Raw genomic sequence first — 13,165 nt, forward strand, 5'->3', positions numbered from 1 at the left:
AGATGAAACTTCTCGCCATGTCTCACTGCACACGTACAGGCGCGGGTCCGAGATGCTGCTGGTTCCCGTCCAGAGGCCAGCAGCGTGGTGGCCTTTGCTGTAAAGAGAGTCACACGAATTTCTTGGCTTCCCAGTGCGCGTGAGTTAGGTTGCTTACAGCCCCTCGTGGCTCGGTGGTAACGATCCCGACGAGTGATACCGGAAAGCTGGTACCGAGTCCGGGTTCCTGTTCACAGCGGCCGAAGAATGAACTCAAGCAAGCAAGCGGAGTCTTTATTAAAGAGAAGCAAACAGCCCCCGGGGCAGGCTGGGAGGGGGAGAAGGGCTCCCTTTTCTCTCTTGTCCTTTTAGCTCTTCAAGGTGGGGGGGCCACCAACATGGGGTCCCTCATGGGCCCTGCTTGATTACCCACATCAGTCCTTGTCCGAGAGGGTCTTGGGTGGAAATGCCCCCGGCTTTACGGTTTCTTTGTCCTCTTCTTTCCTTAGGTGGTCACCATTCCTCTCATTCCTTTTTATCCGTTGAGGAGTGGGCTAGAGACTTGCATTTCCCAGTCGACCAAGTCTGTGGGGAATGCACCTTTCCTATAACAAAGCACGGCCTGTGGAGGTGGCACTGCCTGGAGCCCTTAAGCCACAGAGGTTAATCAATATCCTTGTCAAAGGAATGTATTGGAGCCCACGCTCCTACACCAACTACCTGAGCTAACATTCTGCCTCACTAGCATCCATGAGGATGCAGGTTCGATCCCTGCGCTCAGTGGGTTAAAGGAGTCGGCTCTGCCGTGAGCTATGGTGTGGGTTGCAGACGCAGCTTGGCTCTGGCGTTGCTGTGACTGTGGCTGTGGTTAGGGCGGCGGCAACAGCTCCGATTAGACGCCTAGCCTGGGAAGCTCCATATGCCGCGGGTGCGGCCCTAAAAAGACAAAAAGTCCCCCCCCCCAAAAAAGGCAAAAATAAATAAATAAAATACTTTATTGCTAAAAAAAAAAAAAGCCAGAACAGTTACGACAGAGTCCTACCTCAACTTCCTACACTTTGAATTATTACACTTCACAGACTGCGGTTTGTACAGTTGAGGCCTCGGGACAGCCTGCGTTAAGCAATGCTACCGGCACCATTTTTCCAACCGCATTTGCTCACTTCTGGCCTCTGTCTCATGTTGATAATTCTCAAAATGCTTCACACTTTTTCATTATTGTATTTGCTAAGCGATCTGTCATCTGAGATGTTACTACTGCGACCCACTGAAGGCTAAGGTGATGGCTGGCATTTTTAGCAATAAAGGGTTTTTTTTTTAATAGTCCTTTTTTTTCTTTTGATGGCTGCACCTGCGGCATGTGGAGGTTCCCAGGCTAGGGGTCGAACTGGAGCTGCAGCTGCCGGCCTAACCACAGCCGGATCTGAGCCATGTCTTCAACCTACACCACAGCTCTCGGCAATGCTGGATCCTTAACCCTCGAGCCAGGCCAGGGGTTGAACCCGCATCCTCATGGATACTAGGTGGGTTCTTAATCTGCTGAGCCACAATGGGAACTCCAGCAATAAAGTATTTTTAACTAAGGTATGCATGTTTTTGCAGACACAATGCTATTGCATTCTTAACACAGTATAGTGTAAACAACTTTTATATGCCTTGGGAAACCAAAAAACCCATGTCACTCCGTATTCAGTTTATTGCGGGAACCAAATGCACAGCATCCCCGCGCTCTGCCTGTGGGAACAACAGAGGTCACGAATCACAGGTCACATGACAAACAACAGTAATGCAGAAGTTTTAAATATCGCTAGAAGTTCCACGAAGTGAGCACTCTCGGAAAAATGGCCCCAACAGACTCCCCGGATGCAGGGTTGTCACAAACCTTCCCCGCGAAAGGACGCGGTGTGTGCGAAGGGCCACAGAGCGAGGTGTGCCTGCGGCGGACGACCCGGAGAACCGCTTGGTCCTGTCTGCCGCGGGGACTCCATCGCTGCCCCCGGGTCCCTCCCGAATGGCCTGGAACGCTGGCCGTGGCCCTGCTCACTTGGCGGGCTGTGAGAACCACCCAGGAGGCCATGCGAGAGAGGCCGATGCTGTTTGTGGCATCGCAGGGCTGTCACAGCGGACCGCAGGCCCTGCGTCAGGCCTGGGAAGGTGGATGGTTGGCCAGGCCAGGTCAAAGCCAACGGCTCCTGGTGCTCTTTGCAAACTGGGAGGGAGGGAAAAAGCACTCGCCAGGCCATGTGTGCCGGGGGTGTGTTGCTTTGCTCCAGAAAAAAAGTGCTGTTTGTGGGACCCCAGTGGCAGCTGGACTCACCAACAAATGATGTTTACAACAAGCCACAGCCACCCTGCAACATGTCCAGTCCGTAGACTCAGGAACTGGGGAGACAGCTGCAGGGTGGGTCAGGGGGCTGATGGGCCTCCCTGTGAGTCAGGCTGGGGCTGCGACCCCCCCTACCCCTGACCACCATACATCCCCAGGCTGTGGTCACTGTGGTGTTTGGGGTCCCAGGAAGTAGCACCTGTGGACAGCGGGGCCCTCGCCTCTCCCCAGTGCACCGCTACTTTGCTAAGCAGGTGCGGGAATGGGGGTGAGTTTGCGGAATTGCGCACAGCAGGTCTTCCCTGGGGGGAACCCGGCCCCTCAGTCACAAGGCACCCGCGGTGGGATGGACTGGGTGGTGGGGAGACCCACTAAGGAGCCTCGGGCCAGCCCCCCCACCCTGGGGAGAAAGTGCTGGAGAGAAAGGGGAGCCCTCTCCGTGGGCCTGCAGTGTCACCCTGGTAAGGGACTGACACCGCCCCACGGGGCTCGCTGGCGAAGGAGGAATGTCCCTACAAGCTGGCCAAGACCAGTGTCCCCAGTGAGCTTACTTATGGCAGGAGTGACACTCTGTGACTTCCGAGCCCTCCACCAAAGCCCGTGAAAGGAGCCAGTCCTTACAGACCCAAGGGATGCTGTCCTCTGAAAAGACAATAAAGCAGAAACTATGCTTTTGACAATATTTTAAGAAAGTATTATCTTTCAAGTGTTAGATCACTTTTTTTTTTTTTTGGCTTTTTAGGGCCACACCCGAGGCATATGTCAGAAATTCAGTGCTTCCAAACCTTGGACACGGTGCAGGTTCCCGGGGCCTGCCAGCTTTCAGAGATTTGAGTTTGCAGGAAGAGTTTGCCAAGGCGACCTCTCCCCCCGCCAGAGTGGCACCTGCTGGGCTCCATCGCCGCCCCTGCACCTCTTCCACCATCCCCTGTTCAGAACACTTCCTGCTGGAGCAAAGTGGCCTGGAAGCCCGATGGGAGGTGACAACGGGGTGACCCTTCCGTGACCTGCAGAGCCGGGGAAGCAGGTGGTGAGCAAGGGCGGCCTTGCCGGCCGTGTGCACACAGGTGTTGCCGTCCAGCAGGCTTTGCGAGCTGGGGTCGCGGCCCAGGGAGCACGTGGCCGGACCTGAATCTCCACCAACTCAGACCACGGCCCCTGCCCCTCCTCTGCCCCCTTCGCGGCCTCCCAGGCGCCCAGGCCCCCGCTCCCAGATAAGGGCTCTGATTGGCTCCCCCTCGGGCCAATCATCTGTGGCCGTGCGGGTTTGGACTGATGATTGGCCCAGCCGGGGTTTTGCGCCCCTCCTGAGCCAATCCAGTGCCTAAGAGGGTGGGCCCTTGCGGACAGGACGGAGGGAAGTTCCTCCCAAACAGGTGCTTTCTTTTTTTTCTCTTCAATGTTGTTGGCCTATAGTTGATGTACGATGTTGTATTAGTTTCAGGTGCGCGGCAGCGGGAATCAGTTACACAGACATTTGCCCTCTCTTCTTTCCCATAAACGTCAGTACAGAGTATTGAGTAGGGTTCCCTATGCTCTGGGGCAGGTCCTTGTGAGCTGTTTTATATACAGCGCTGTGCGTGGTTAATCCCACCCTCCCAGTCTGCCTCCCCCCACCGCTTCCCCTTGGTGACCGTAAGTTTGATTTTGAAATCTGTGAGTTTGTTTCTGTTTTATAAGTGAGTTCTCTCTCTCTCTCTCTTTTTTTAAGGGCCCCACCCGTGGCATATGGAAGTTCCCAGGCTAGGGGTTGAATCGGAGCTGAAGCCTCCGGCCTACGCCACAGCCACAGCAATGCGAGGTCCAATGAGAGGTGTGTGCGACCTTCAAGCAGCTCAGGGCCAGACCCTTAACCCACTGAGGGAGGCCAGGGACCCAACCTGCATCCTCACGGATACTAGTCAGATTCGTTTCCGCTGAGCCACTATGGGAACTCCCTATAAATGAGTTGTGTTGTATCATTTTTTAATTAGATTCCACTTATAAGTGATATATCAAAACAGGCACCCTTCAAGGACGTGAAGCGTCAGGAGTGCTGGGACAGGCTCCTCAGTGTGGGTCATGATGGTGCCTGGTTGGGCCAGGACACCCTGGGGAGGTCGAGTTGGGGTGCTGCATGTTAAAAGCTGTCACGGTCCTGGTGGGGGAGGAGTCCCAAGGTCAGGGGTCCTGGGGGGCCAGACTAAGGATGTGCGGAAAACAAGGGGTGAGCCAGGGAACATTCTGGAAGAAGTCAGTAGAATCCAAGCCAAATCCTAGGCTTGGGTGTGAGCCCAGGAAATGGTGCTGAAGACACAGATGAGGTGTTGGCGGGACCAGCTGCATGGATGCTACGTGGGCACAGTGGGTGGCACAGCCCTGGGTGCAGGCCAGTGGGAGCCCCCAGGGTGGGCGTCCTGGGAAGGGGGACATCCTGGGGAAAGGGAGGCGCTCAGAGAAGCCGTGGGGGGCAGGGCACGGAGGGGTTGCAGGAGAGGCCCTGCCTGCTGGTGACCTCCAAGGACCTGTGTGAGTGGGGATGCTGGGACACGGTTGTACAATGGCGAGCCCTGCGGTGGCCACATGGTGGCGCTGCAGGACAGCCTGGCTGCCGTGCAATAACAGGGACCTGGGATGTGGGCGGGCTCCCAGCGGGGAGGCGCTGGTACCCGCATCCTAGCACCCCCGCACCCCACCCCATCAGGCACCGGCAGAAACACCGGCCACCTGGTACCCCAGCACCTTGCACAGTGACCCCTGGGGGGCTTGCAGGAAGGTGGGTCCAAGAAGGCCAGGTCGGATGGGAGGGCCTGCCATGGGTCTGCCTCGGCTAGGAGAAGCCATCTGTCTGTCGAGTCGTCCGCTCACCCGACCACCCCACCCACTCATTCAGCACTCAGCACGTGCCCACCCTGCTCTGGGCACTGGGGTCCCTATTGCCATGGGGCTTGCACATGACAGGGGTCAAGGGTGACACGGTGCTGTGGTGGGGGTGGAGGGACATGGAGTCAGGGAAGGCTTCCTTGAGGAAGCGGCATCTGCTCTCAGGAGCTCTCCAGACAGAGGGACAGTGAGGGACTGTCGGGACAGGAGGGGGCCCGCAGGGGAGGGGGAGGGGGAGGACCCACTGCAGCTGCAGTGGCCCCAGGAGGAGTGATGGGGGCCCGAGCCGGGCGGGGAGGCAGACAGGGCCAGGAGCTTCGAGAAGGTGGGTGGAGGGCTCGCTGCCTGCCCGACTGGAGCCAGATGCTGCTCAACATTGTGTGTGTGGCCACGGGGAGGGGCTGGGTGGCTGAGACCCTGGCCACAGCGCGGGGCCTTGGAGCTGCCCGGTGTGGGCGGCCGGCCGGGATCTCAGAGTCCGGGCTCCATCGTCCTGCAGAGTCCTGCCCTCCCTCTGGACTTACTGTTTCCCATGAGCAAAGCCCTAATTCACACCTGGAACGGCCCAAAAATGGGCTCCAGGGCCACCTGTGTCATTTTGTCATTTCTTAAAATCGAGGTGAAGGAGTTCCTGCTGTGGCGCAGTGGGTCAAGGCTGCAGCTTTGCTGCCACAGTGGTGTAGGTTCCATCCTTGCCTGGGAAATTCGATATGCCCCGGGCGTGGCTGGAAAAGAAAAAATTGAGGTGACACTGACGTCATGTCCTGTCAACCATCTGAGGTGTCCCCTTCAGTGGCCTTTAGCGCATTCACAGCCTGTACCCCCCCGCCTCCCCGCCTGGTTCCAGATCGTTCTCACCACTCCAGAGAAGCACCCCCACCTGTTAAAGAATCGCTCCACCTCAGTCTCCCCCCGTCCCTGGGACCCCTGACCTCCTGTCTCTGCGACGTGCCTGTCCGGGACGTTTTCCCTTGACCGCGTCGTGTGGCCGCCATCGGCTTCTTTGCATCACGTTGTCCACATCCAAGCCCGTGCTGCGGTCTCTCAGTGTTTCTGTGGTCCCAACAGTCCCCTGTGCGGATTTGCCACACTGATTATCCGCTTGCAGAACTGGCCTCTTAATTTCCTCTTCTGATTGTTCGTTGCTGGTGTGTCGTTTCTTTCTCGTCCAAAGAATTCAGCAAACAGAGAAAGGGAACTCCGTGTGGGTTCTGTCTTGGCTTTGGCTGTGGTTGTTGCTGGAAGCTGCCACCTTCCTGGTGGAGCTGGGCTCCCTCAGTGTAGCCACCAGGCCACTCCTCCTGCAGGGCAGGGCGCTGGTGACAAGTCCCTTCCCCACATTTGGGGGGACCCCTCCGGGGGCCCCGTCTCATGTCTGTGTGGGGAGGCACAGGGCAGGCTCTGCTGGCCCAGAACTTGGGCCCCCTCTCCCCCGTCACCCCCCCAGCCCCTGGTGGTGGCTTGACCCTCAGCTCCTATGTCACACAGCGGGCAGTGCAGGGTTGGTGAGTCGAATGCCTCACCTGGATTCCTGATCTTCAGCCACGTGTCCTGTGCATAGTTTCGGTGCAGATCTTAGGATGTGCCAGCTGGCTGGGGAGAGGGGTGGGGACAGGAAGCCCACCCCTGACCCTCTGGCAAAGGCTGGGCCCTGCCAGGTGGAGGCAAAGGAGACTTCTGCCCCAGTTCAGACCAGGGGCTCCCGGCGTGTCTGTTCCAGCTGGGGCCACTGGTATCCTCGGAAACCTGGGGCTCCTGGCCCCTCCCCACTCACTTCGCCTCCCACGGGGCTGGGGCAGGGCTGCAGGGAGTCTGGGGGCTTGGACTTCAGCCGAGTTTAGGGGACACAACTGGGCCCATCCCAGCAGCCCCCTCTTGCCCTCAGCTGCCCCAGGCTATGAGGCATTGGGCGCTTCTCAGGCCACTCAGGCCCCTGACCAGCTCCTTCCTTTTAGGCACACTGCTCTCTGCGCTGAGCTCCCAGGGACAGAACAAGGGACCCTAGCGGGAAAACACTGCTCTCTGCTGCAGCCCACGGTGCAGCCGAGACAACGCTGGGTACCCTTCTTGTTTAAAAGAAACAGTAATTTAATGCAGGAGCTCCAGCTGCTCAGACCCTGGGTTTCCATGGTGACGGCTCCCCTCCCCACGGTGGCACGGGTGCAGTGCTGGGGACCCCGCCTCCCCGCAGCCTCCCTTGTGCGCGGGGCCCGGGGCCTCCCCGAGGACACCCCGCATCCACCCCCTCCGCCTGGCCGAGCCCCCTCTCCCGGCCGCTGGGCCCTGCTGGCGGGGGACCTGTGGACAGGGGAGTGGTCAGCAGATGAAGCCTCCCAAGTCCTGGGAGCAGAGACTTTGTTAGGTTAAGGTCGCCTCGTCCACTCTGACGCCAGGAGACTGTCCTGCATTATCCGGGGCGGGGTGGGGGTGGTGTCATCACAGGGCCCTTGAAGGTGGGGGCGGAGTTGGCATCAGGGTTGCCATGTGAGAAGAGGCCACCGCGCTCCTGGTTCTGAGGGAGGCGGAGCCGTGCGCGAGCCAAGGGATGCGGGCAGATTCTAGAGGCTGGAAGAGGTAGGACTCGATTCTCCCCACGAGGTCCTGGAAGGCACCCTGCCACCTCCTCGGGGCTCCCCAGGACACGCAGGGCAAGTCTGTCAGCCGACACGCTAGTGGTGCCTTGCTGCCGGGGCTCACAGGGGCTCCGCTGGTCTGGCACCGGGGCTGGGCATCCCCTCCTTCCGGAGCCCTGGCCCCCCTTTTCCCCATGTGCCCCTGCCACCAAACCCCTGGTGACAGCCCCCCTGGCTGCCCCTTATCCTTAGCCAGGACAGTCCTGTCCAGCCCGGTGAACCCGGTTCACTTGCTGTCACCCCGCTGGGCAGCTGCGCATGGCCAGTACCTGGGACCACCCGCCTCCCCGCCCACCACCCCGAATGGAGGTCTTTCCGGGCCCCTTGGGGTCGGATGCCCGGCTGGGAGCCCGGTTCCTGCCACCACCCCACGGACGTGGCTTTGGTGAGTTACCTAATGCCCAGGCCCCATTTCCCTTCATGGGGCGACAAGAGCCAGACTCGGGAGGTGTGGGGTGTGACTGAGGGGCTGTGACCCCGTGGGCCTGCTGAGTGCGTCCGCAGGAACGTCCCCCCCCAACCTCAGGAAGCACCCGGGGCCGGCAGGGCCTGCAGAGCTGGGAGCGGATCTGTGGTCAGGAGCCGCATGTATGTGTGTGTTCACGTGTGTGTGTGTGCAGGTGCACACTGCAGGTCCCGCCTCCATGGGGGAGACACCTGGGCCACTGCGGGGGGGCCCCGAGGAATCACGGCCAACAGCGAGGGCCTTCCAGGCTGGGGTCACAGGGGACGCTGGCTGAGGATGGAGTTGGGGTCCCCGAGCTGTAGCCAGGGGCGGGAGGGTGGCTTCTAACTGCAGGTGGTAAATCAACCCCGTCGTGGGGCGTCCCTCCGGGAGCCGTGCTCACGGACACGAAGGCGGCCCCAAGGGGGGCGAGGGCTGAGCCCGGCCCCCTGGAGCCTGCAGGCCAGGAGGGCAGGCCCTTGGCAGGAGGTGGGCCGTGGCTCGGATGACCCAGGGCCACCTCGAAGACAGAGCGGCCGGGGCCTCCCTGTGGCCAGCGTGTAGCACGTCACCGCTACGGCTCTGCTCCCAGCCCGGCCTGCGGGTTCGGATGCCGCGGGCGCGGCCGAGCAGAAGGAGCCGCCCGCCAGCCCTCTGCACGTCCTCGTCTTTTATTAAGCTTATTGTCCTCGCTCTCGCGCTACAATTCCCTCCTTCGTCAGTTTTTCGGTTCTCGTTTCGGTGAAATAAATAGAGATAAAGAAAGCTGGGTGGCGCTCTCTCGAGCCTCGGTCATGTCATGATTGAATTTCCGCATCAGCCTGCGAGGGAGCCCCCGCCAGGGCCTTCGCGCTTGGCCAGGGGAAGGTTCTGTCTCAACACGAACGGAACAGAACCGCGCGTGAGCTCAGACGCCGGACTGGGGCCGCCTTGAGTCGGTTGCGGGTGGTCAGCTCTGCGTCTGTGGGTGGAGCTCAGGTCCTGGAAGGTTCCAGAGTCACCGCCAGGAGCGCTTGCGGAGCTGACCAGTTGTGTGGGCGGGGGGGCTGTGCTTTCTGTTCGCCCCCAGAACGTGGTGGAAGCCGCCCCAGACACCTTCTCCCGGGAGCTGGCACGGCCTCCGCCCTGTCTCGCCCACCCAGGCTGTCCACACCTGCGCCATCCCCCTGGGAGACACCCCGGGCTCAGGCGGGGCCACCTCCCAGCGCAGCTCGTACCCTCCCACTGTTAGTGGCCTCTTAGTGGCAAAATTAGCTAAGCCGGCTTCCTCCTCTATCTCTGAATAATCCTGATTCCCAAGGAAAATGGAAAAAATGCTTTTCGAATATCATCATTGTGGTTGTGTCTTATGTTTCAGGCGTGGCTGCTCGGCGCCCTGTTGCAGACACAGGGGACGGGGGGACGGGGGGGGCGGCCCCTCCACCTGTGCCCCTGCGATGCGTGTGGGGCCCGGAGCAGCCGCACTTGAGGGAAGCCCGCGTGTGGCCCAGGGCGGCGGCTGCTCGGCCAAACTGCCTCTCCTTCCCAACCAGGGCTCCTGCTGAGGGAGGAGACAGGGTGGCCGAGAGGCCTGGGCGCTGCCGCTTCTCTGCAGCCGCCGTCCTCTGCTGGGTCTGGAGCCCCCGCCGCAGCCAGGGCGCCGGGGAGGCTGGCTTCGCCCACAGCCTTTGCAGACTAATGCTTTGTGTCGCTTAGAAAGTAAAATGAGTGTGTTTCCCCCTTAAAAACCTCCTCCTCCGACGGGGCGGGAAGGGGTCTGGGGTGTACGGCCACCATCGTGTCCTTGGGAGCCGGGTCTCAGCAGAGATGCGCCCGTCACACCAGGGGCCCCAGCAGAGCCCGTTCCCCTGGGCTTCCGGGCGTGACAGCGAAGACAGACAGACAGACAGACAGCGCGGGCCCTCTGAGCCCTCAGCAGCCGGGTCGGGCCCGTGTCCAGGGCGGCGCGGCGGGCCCTCGGTGCACGCGCGGCCGCGGGAGGCCGCTATCTGACGCGCTTCTCCACCGAGTACACGGAGATGTAGTAGTCGTTGCTGCCCACGGCCAGGTGAGGCTGCGGGAGGGGCGGGCAGTGAGCCGTGGGGTGCAGGCCGCCCCCCACCCCGCGCCCCCACCTCTGCCCGGGGTGGCCCCCCCCAGGGACAGGGACACACGGCCGGTGGCCGCCAGTGGACAGGCGCCAGGTCCCAGGGTCTGGGCCGCTCCCCCTGGCGGCCAAGTACCCGGAGGCTGGTGACCCTCTGGGCCCAGGGCCGTCTCAGGGCCACGGGCCCCGGGAGCCCTGCCCACCACGGCGCCCGTCCCCGCACCCCCCACCCCGTCCCGGCGGGGCCACGCACCCAGTGGGGGTGGAAGGCCAGGCAGCTGATGGCGCCGACCCGCTGGCCCATGAAGCCGTCGTAGTACTTGATGTTGCTGATGAGCTCCCCGCTGCCGTTGTAGATGGCGGTGAACTGGTTCATGGAGCCGCTGCAGACCACAGGGCCGAGGGCCGAGGCGGGATCAGGCCCCGCGGCCAGGCCAGGCAGGCGGGAGCAGCTCGGGCCGCACCCACGTCCCCGGGGTCCCCCGCCCTCGCCCCTCTGTTGCCCCGGGGGGGCCGGGAGCCTGCGGGGTGGGGGCTGGGGGGGCGCTTACCATGCAATCAGGTCTGCCTGGGGGTGGATGTCCAGCGCCGTCAGCCCCTTCACGATCTGCAGGACATTCACGGACTCCGGCATCCGAGGGTCAAAGAAGCGCACGTCCCCGTTGACGCTGCCGAGAAGGGTCGAGGTGACGCCAGGCTGGGCCCACGCGCCGCTCAAGGCCACGGCCGCCTGGGCCTTCAGAGCATCCAGTGAGGGACCCCACCCCGCCTGGGCGGCACACGGGCCCGCCCTGCCCACCGTGGCAGCCAGGACGGCTGCCCAGCCCCTGTAGCCCTCCCGGGGCCAGAAAGGGCCAGCGCTGCCGCGGCACCAAGCAGCGGAGCAGACAGGGAGGCTGGGAGCTGTTGGGTCCTTTCCGGCCGGAGACGGCCTCCCCCGCTGCCCTCGGCGGGGCGGGCAGCGGCCACGAGCTAGGATCTGTCCTGGCATTACAGCCAAGGGAAGAGCTTCTCTTTGAAGAAATGGTGGCTTTGTGACAGGACATCACATGTGCCGTCCCTCTGACGGGCCGATAAATACTCGCGGCTCTCAGCACAGGACTGACAGGCGCAGGAACGCACCGACGGAGGGGACGGACCCTCGGCCCGCGGCTGCCGCCGCCGCCTCCTGGGGACGGCTGTGCCCAGGCCGCCGTGCACCCGCCCCGTCGCCCCCCGTCCCAGCCTGAGCAGCCCTGAGCTCTCCGGCCCGTCCCGGAGCCCAAGTTAACTCCCACCCTGAAGTGCCACTGTCCCCAGCTGTTTAAACGCCGGGGACACACCGTCGAGGGACGGAAAACGCGGCTCTCACGGCAAAGTGTCTGGTGACGGTTCCACGCCCGTTACCTGACGCTCATGATGCGGCCCTCGGGGTGCTTCTGGAGGTGGGCCTTCACCACCCAGGCCGTGTGCTCCCGGTAGGTCATCACGCGGCTGGAGGGAGGAGCGCGGGTCAGGGCTTGGGGACAGCTGCGCGGATCCCTGACACTCCGAGGAACCAGGGCCGGAGGCGGGGGACGGCCTTTCCCGCAGAGGGGACTGAGCATTTATTTAAAGTGTCTGGGGTCCGCCCCCCCTCCTTGAGGCCACCCACCTCCCTGGGGGCCCTGTGGACACCGCGCCCTCCCAGGGCCTGGGCACGGCCAGCGCCCCCAGCCCCCACCCACAACCTCGCATGCCACCTCCCAGCCTGTGGGTTTGAGGGTCAGGACCAGGAACCCCAAACTCCAAGGCAGTTGAGACAGAGGGACACAGGGGCCCCTTCCTGGGAGGCGTGAGCCAGGAAGGTGGGGGCAGGGAGTGACGCCCGGGGAGGCATCCAGGACACCAGGCACTCGTGGCACACACGTCTCTGTCCTCAAACCCCAGGCCGGGGGGCGCGCTCTGGAGACCCCTGCCCTCCCTCAAGGCCGCCCCCAACCCCCTTCTCAGCTCCAGCTGCCGCTCTGCCGCCGGCCCAGGACAAGCTCTTTCTTTTTTTTGGCTGCGCCTGCTTTGTGCAGAAATTCCCCCGCCAGGGATTGAACTCGCGCCACAGCAGCAACCTGAGCCACTGCAGTGACAACTCTGGATCCTTAATGTGCTGAGCCACCAGGTAGCTTTTAAAACACCAGTCTGATTGCGACTTGACACACACACTGTAAGATGCCCCCACAGTCAGTGACTTCAGCACGTTCTCGGGATTGTGCGACTGTCGCACCAACTTTGGGGTACGTTCATCACCCCCACAAGAAATCTGTTCCCCACCTCCACGACGGCTGCTGTTGGTGGGTGATGTGGCTTCTCAGGGGGGACCCGCCCAGAGAGACCTGCAGCGAACAGGAGAGCCAGGGGCTGCCAGGCCACAGAGGTGGGAGCTGGGCCCACCCACCCTGCCCAGCCCCCCACTGTGCCCCCCAGAGCCACACGCTCTTCCTGCCGCATCGCCAGCCGCGCTCCTGCCCTCAGGCCCAGCTCAGTCCTGGCCCCACCATCCCCTCCCACGAGGGCTCCTTCACCTCCTGGCTGCACAGGTGCCCGCCCGCTGCTCCCAGCCGCGGGCCAGGCCTGCTTTGGGGACAGGATGGGTGTCAGCAGACAGCCCGGGAGCCCAGGATGGCCAGGCCTGCGCTGTGGCAGAGTTCGGCCGTCTACCAGCTGTGTGTGACTGGTCGCTGGAAAGCAGCCCAGGGCGGAGCGGCGCCCACGCGTGTCCCTGACTCCGTCTCCTTGGCGGGACGTGCTCCGTGCTCAGGTGGGGAATGGAGCCTGGGCCCTGCCCACGCGCGTGTTCCAAACGGCCCGTGCACGGCGGC

At 62.4% G+C, this 13,165-nt stretch overlaps 1 protein-coding gene across 4 annotated transcripts in view; it reads right to left on the bottom strand.

Moving 5' to 3' along the window:
- Positions 1–8,900: 8,900 nt before the first annotated feature.
- RPTOR (regulatory associated protein of MTOR complex 1) overlaps positions 8,901–13,165 on the bottom strand; it is a 280,347-nt gene continuing 276,082 nt past the window's right edge. For all 4 annotated transcript variants that reach the window (XM_047757543.1, XM_047757542.1, XM_047757544.1 and 1 more), the window contains 4 exons: positions 11,718–11,804; positions 10,883–10,999; positions 10,585–10,714; positions 8,901–10,298 (listed from right to left, as the gene is read on the bottom strand). In XM_047757543.1, coding sequence (XP_047613499.1) covers positions 10,230–10,298; positions 10,585–10,714; positions 10,883–10,999; positions 11,718–11,804 — 403 coding nt within the window. In that variant the 3' untranslated portion in view covers positions 8,901–10,229. The remainder of the gene's footprint in view (positions 10,299–10,584; positions 10,715–10,882; positions 11,000–11,717; positions 11,805–13,165) is intronic.

This window comes from Phacochoerus africanus, chromosome 14 (genome assembly GCF_016906955.1).
Source record: "Phacochoerus africanus isolate WHEZ1 chromosome 14, ROS_Pafr_v1, whole genome shotgun sequence".
Taxonomy (NCBI): domain Eukaryota; kingdom Metazoa; phylum Chordata; class Mammalia; order Artiodactyla; family Suidae; genus Phacochoerus; species Phacochoerus africanus.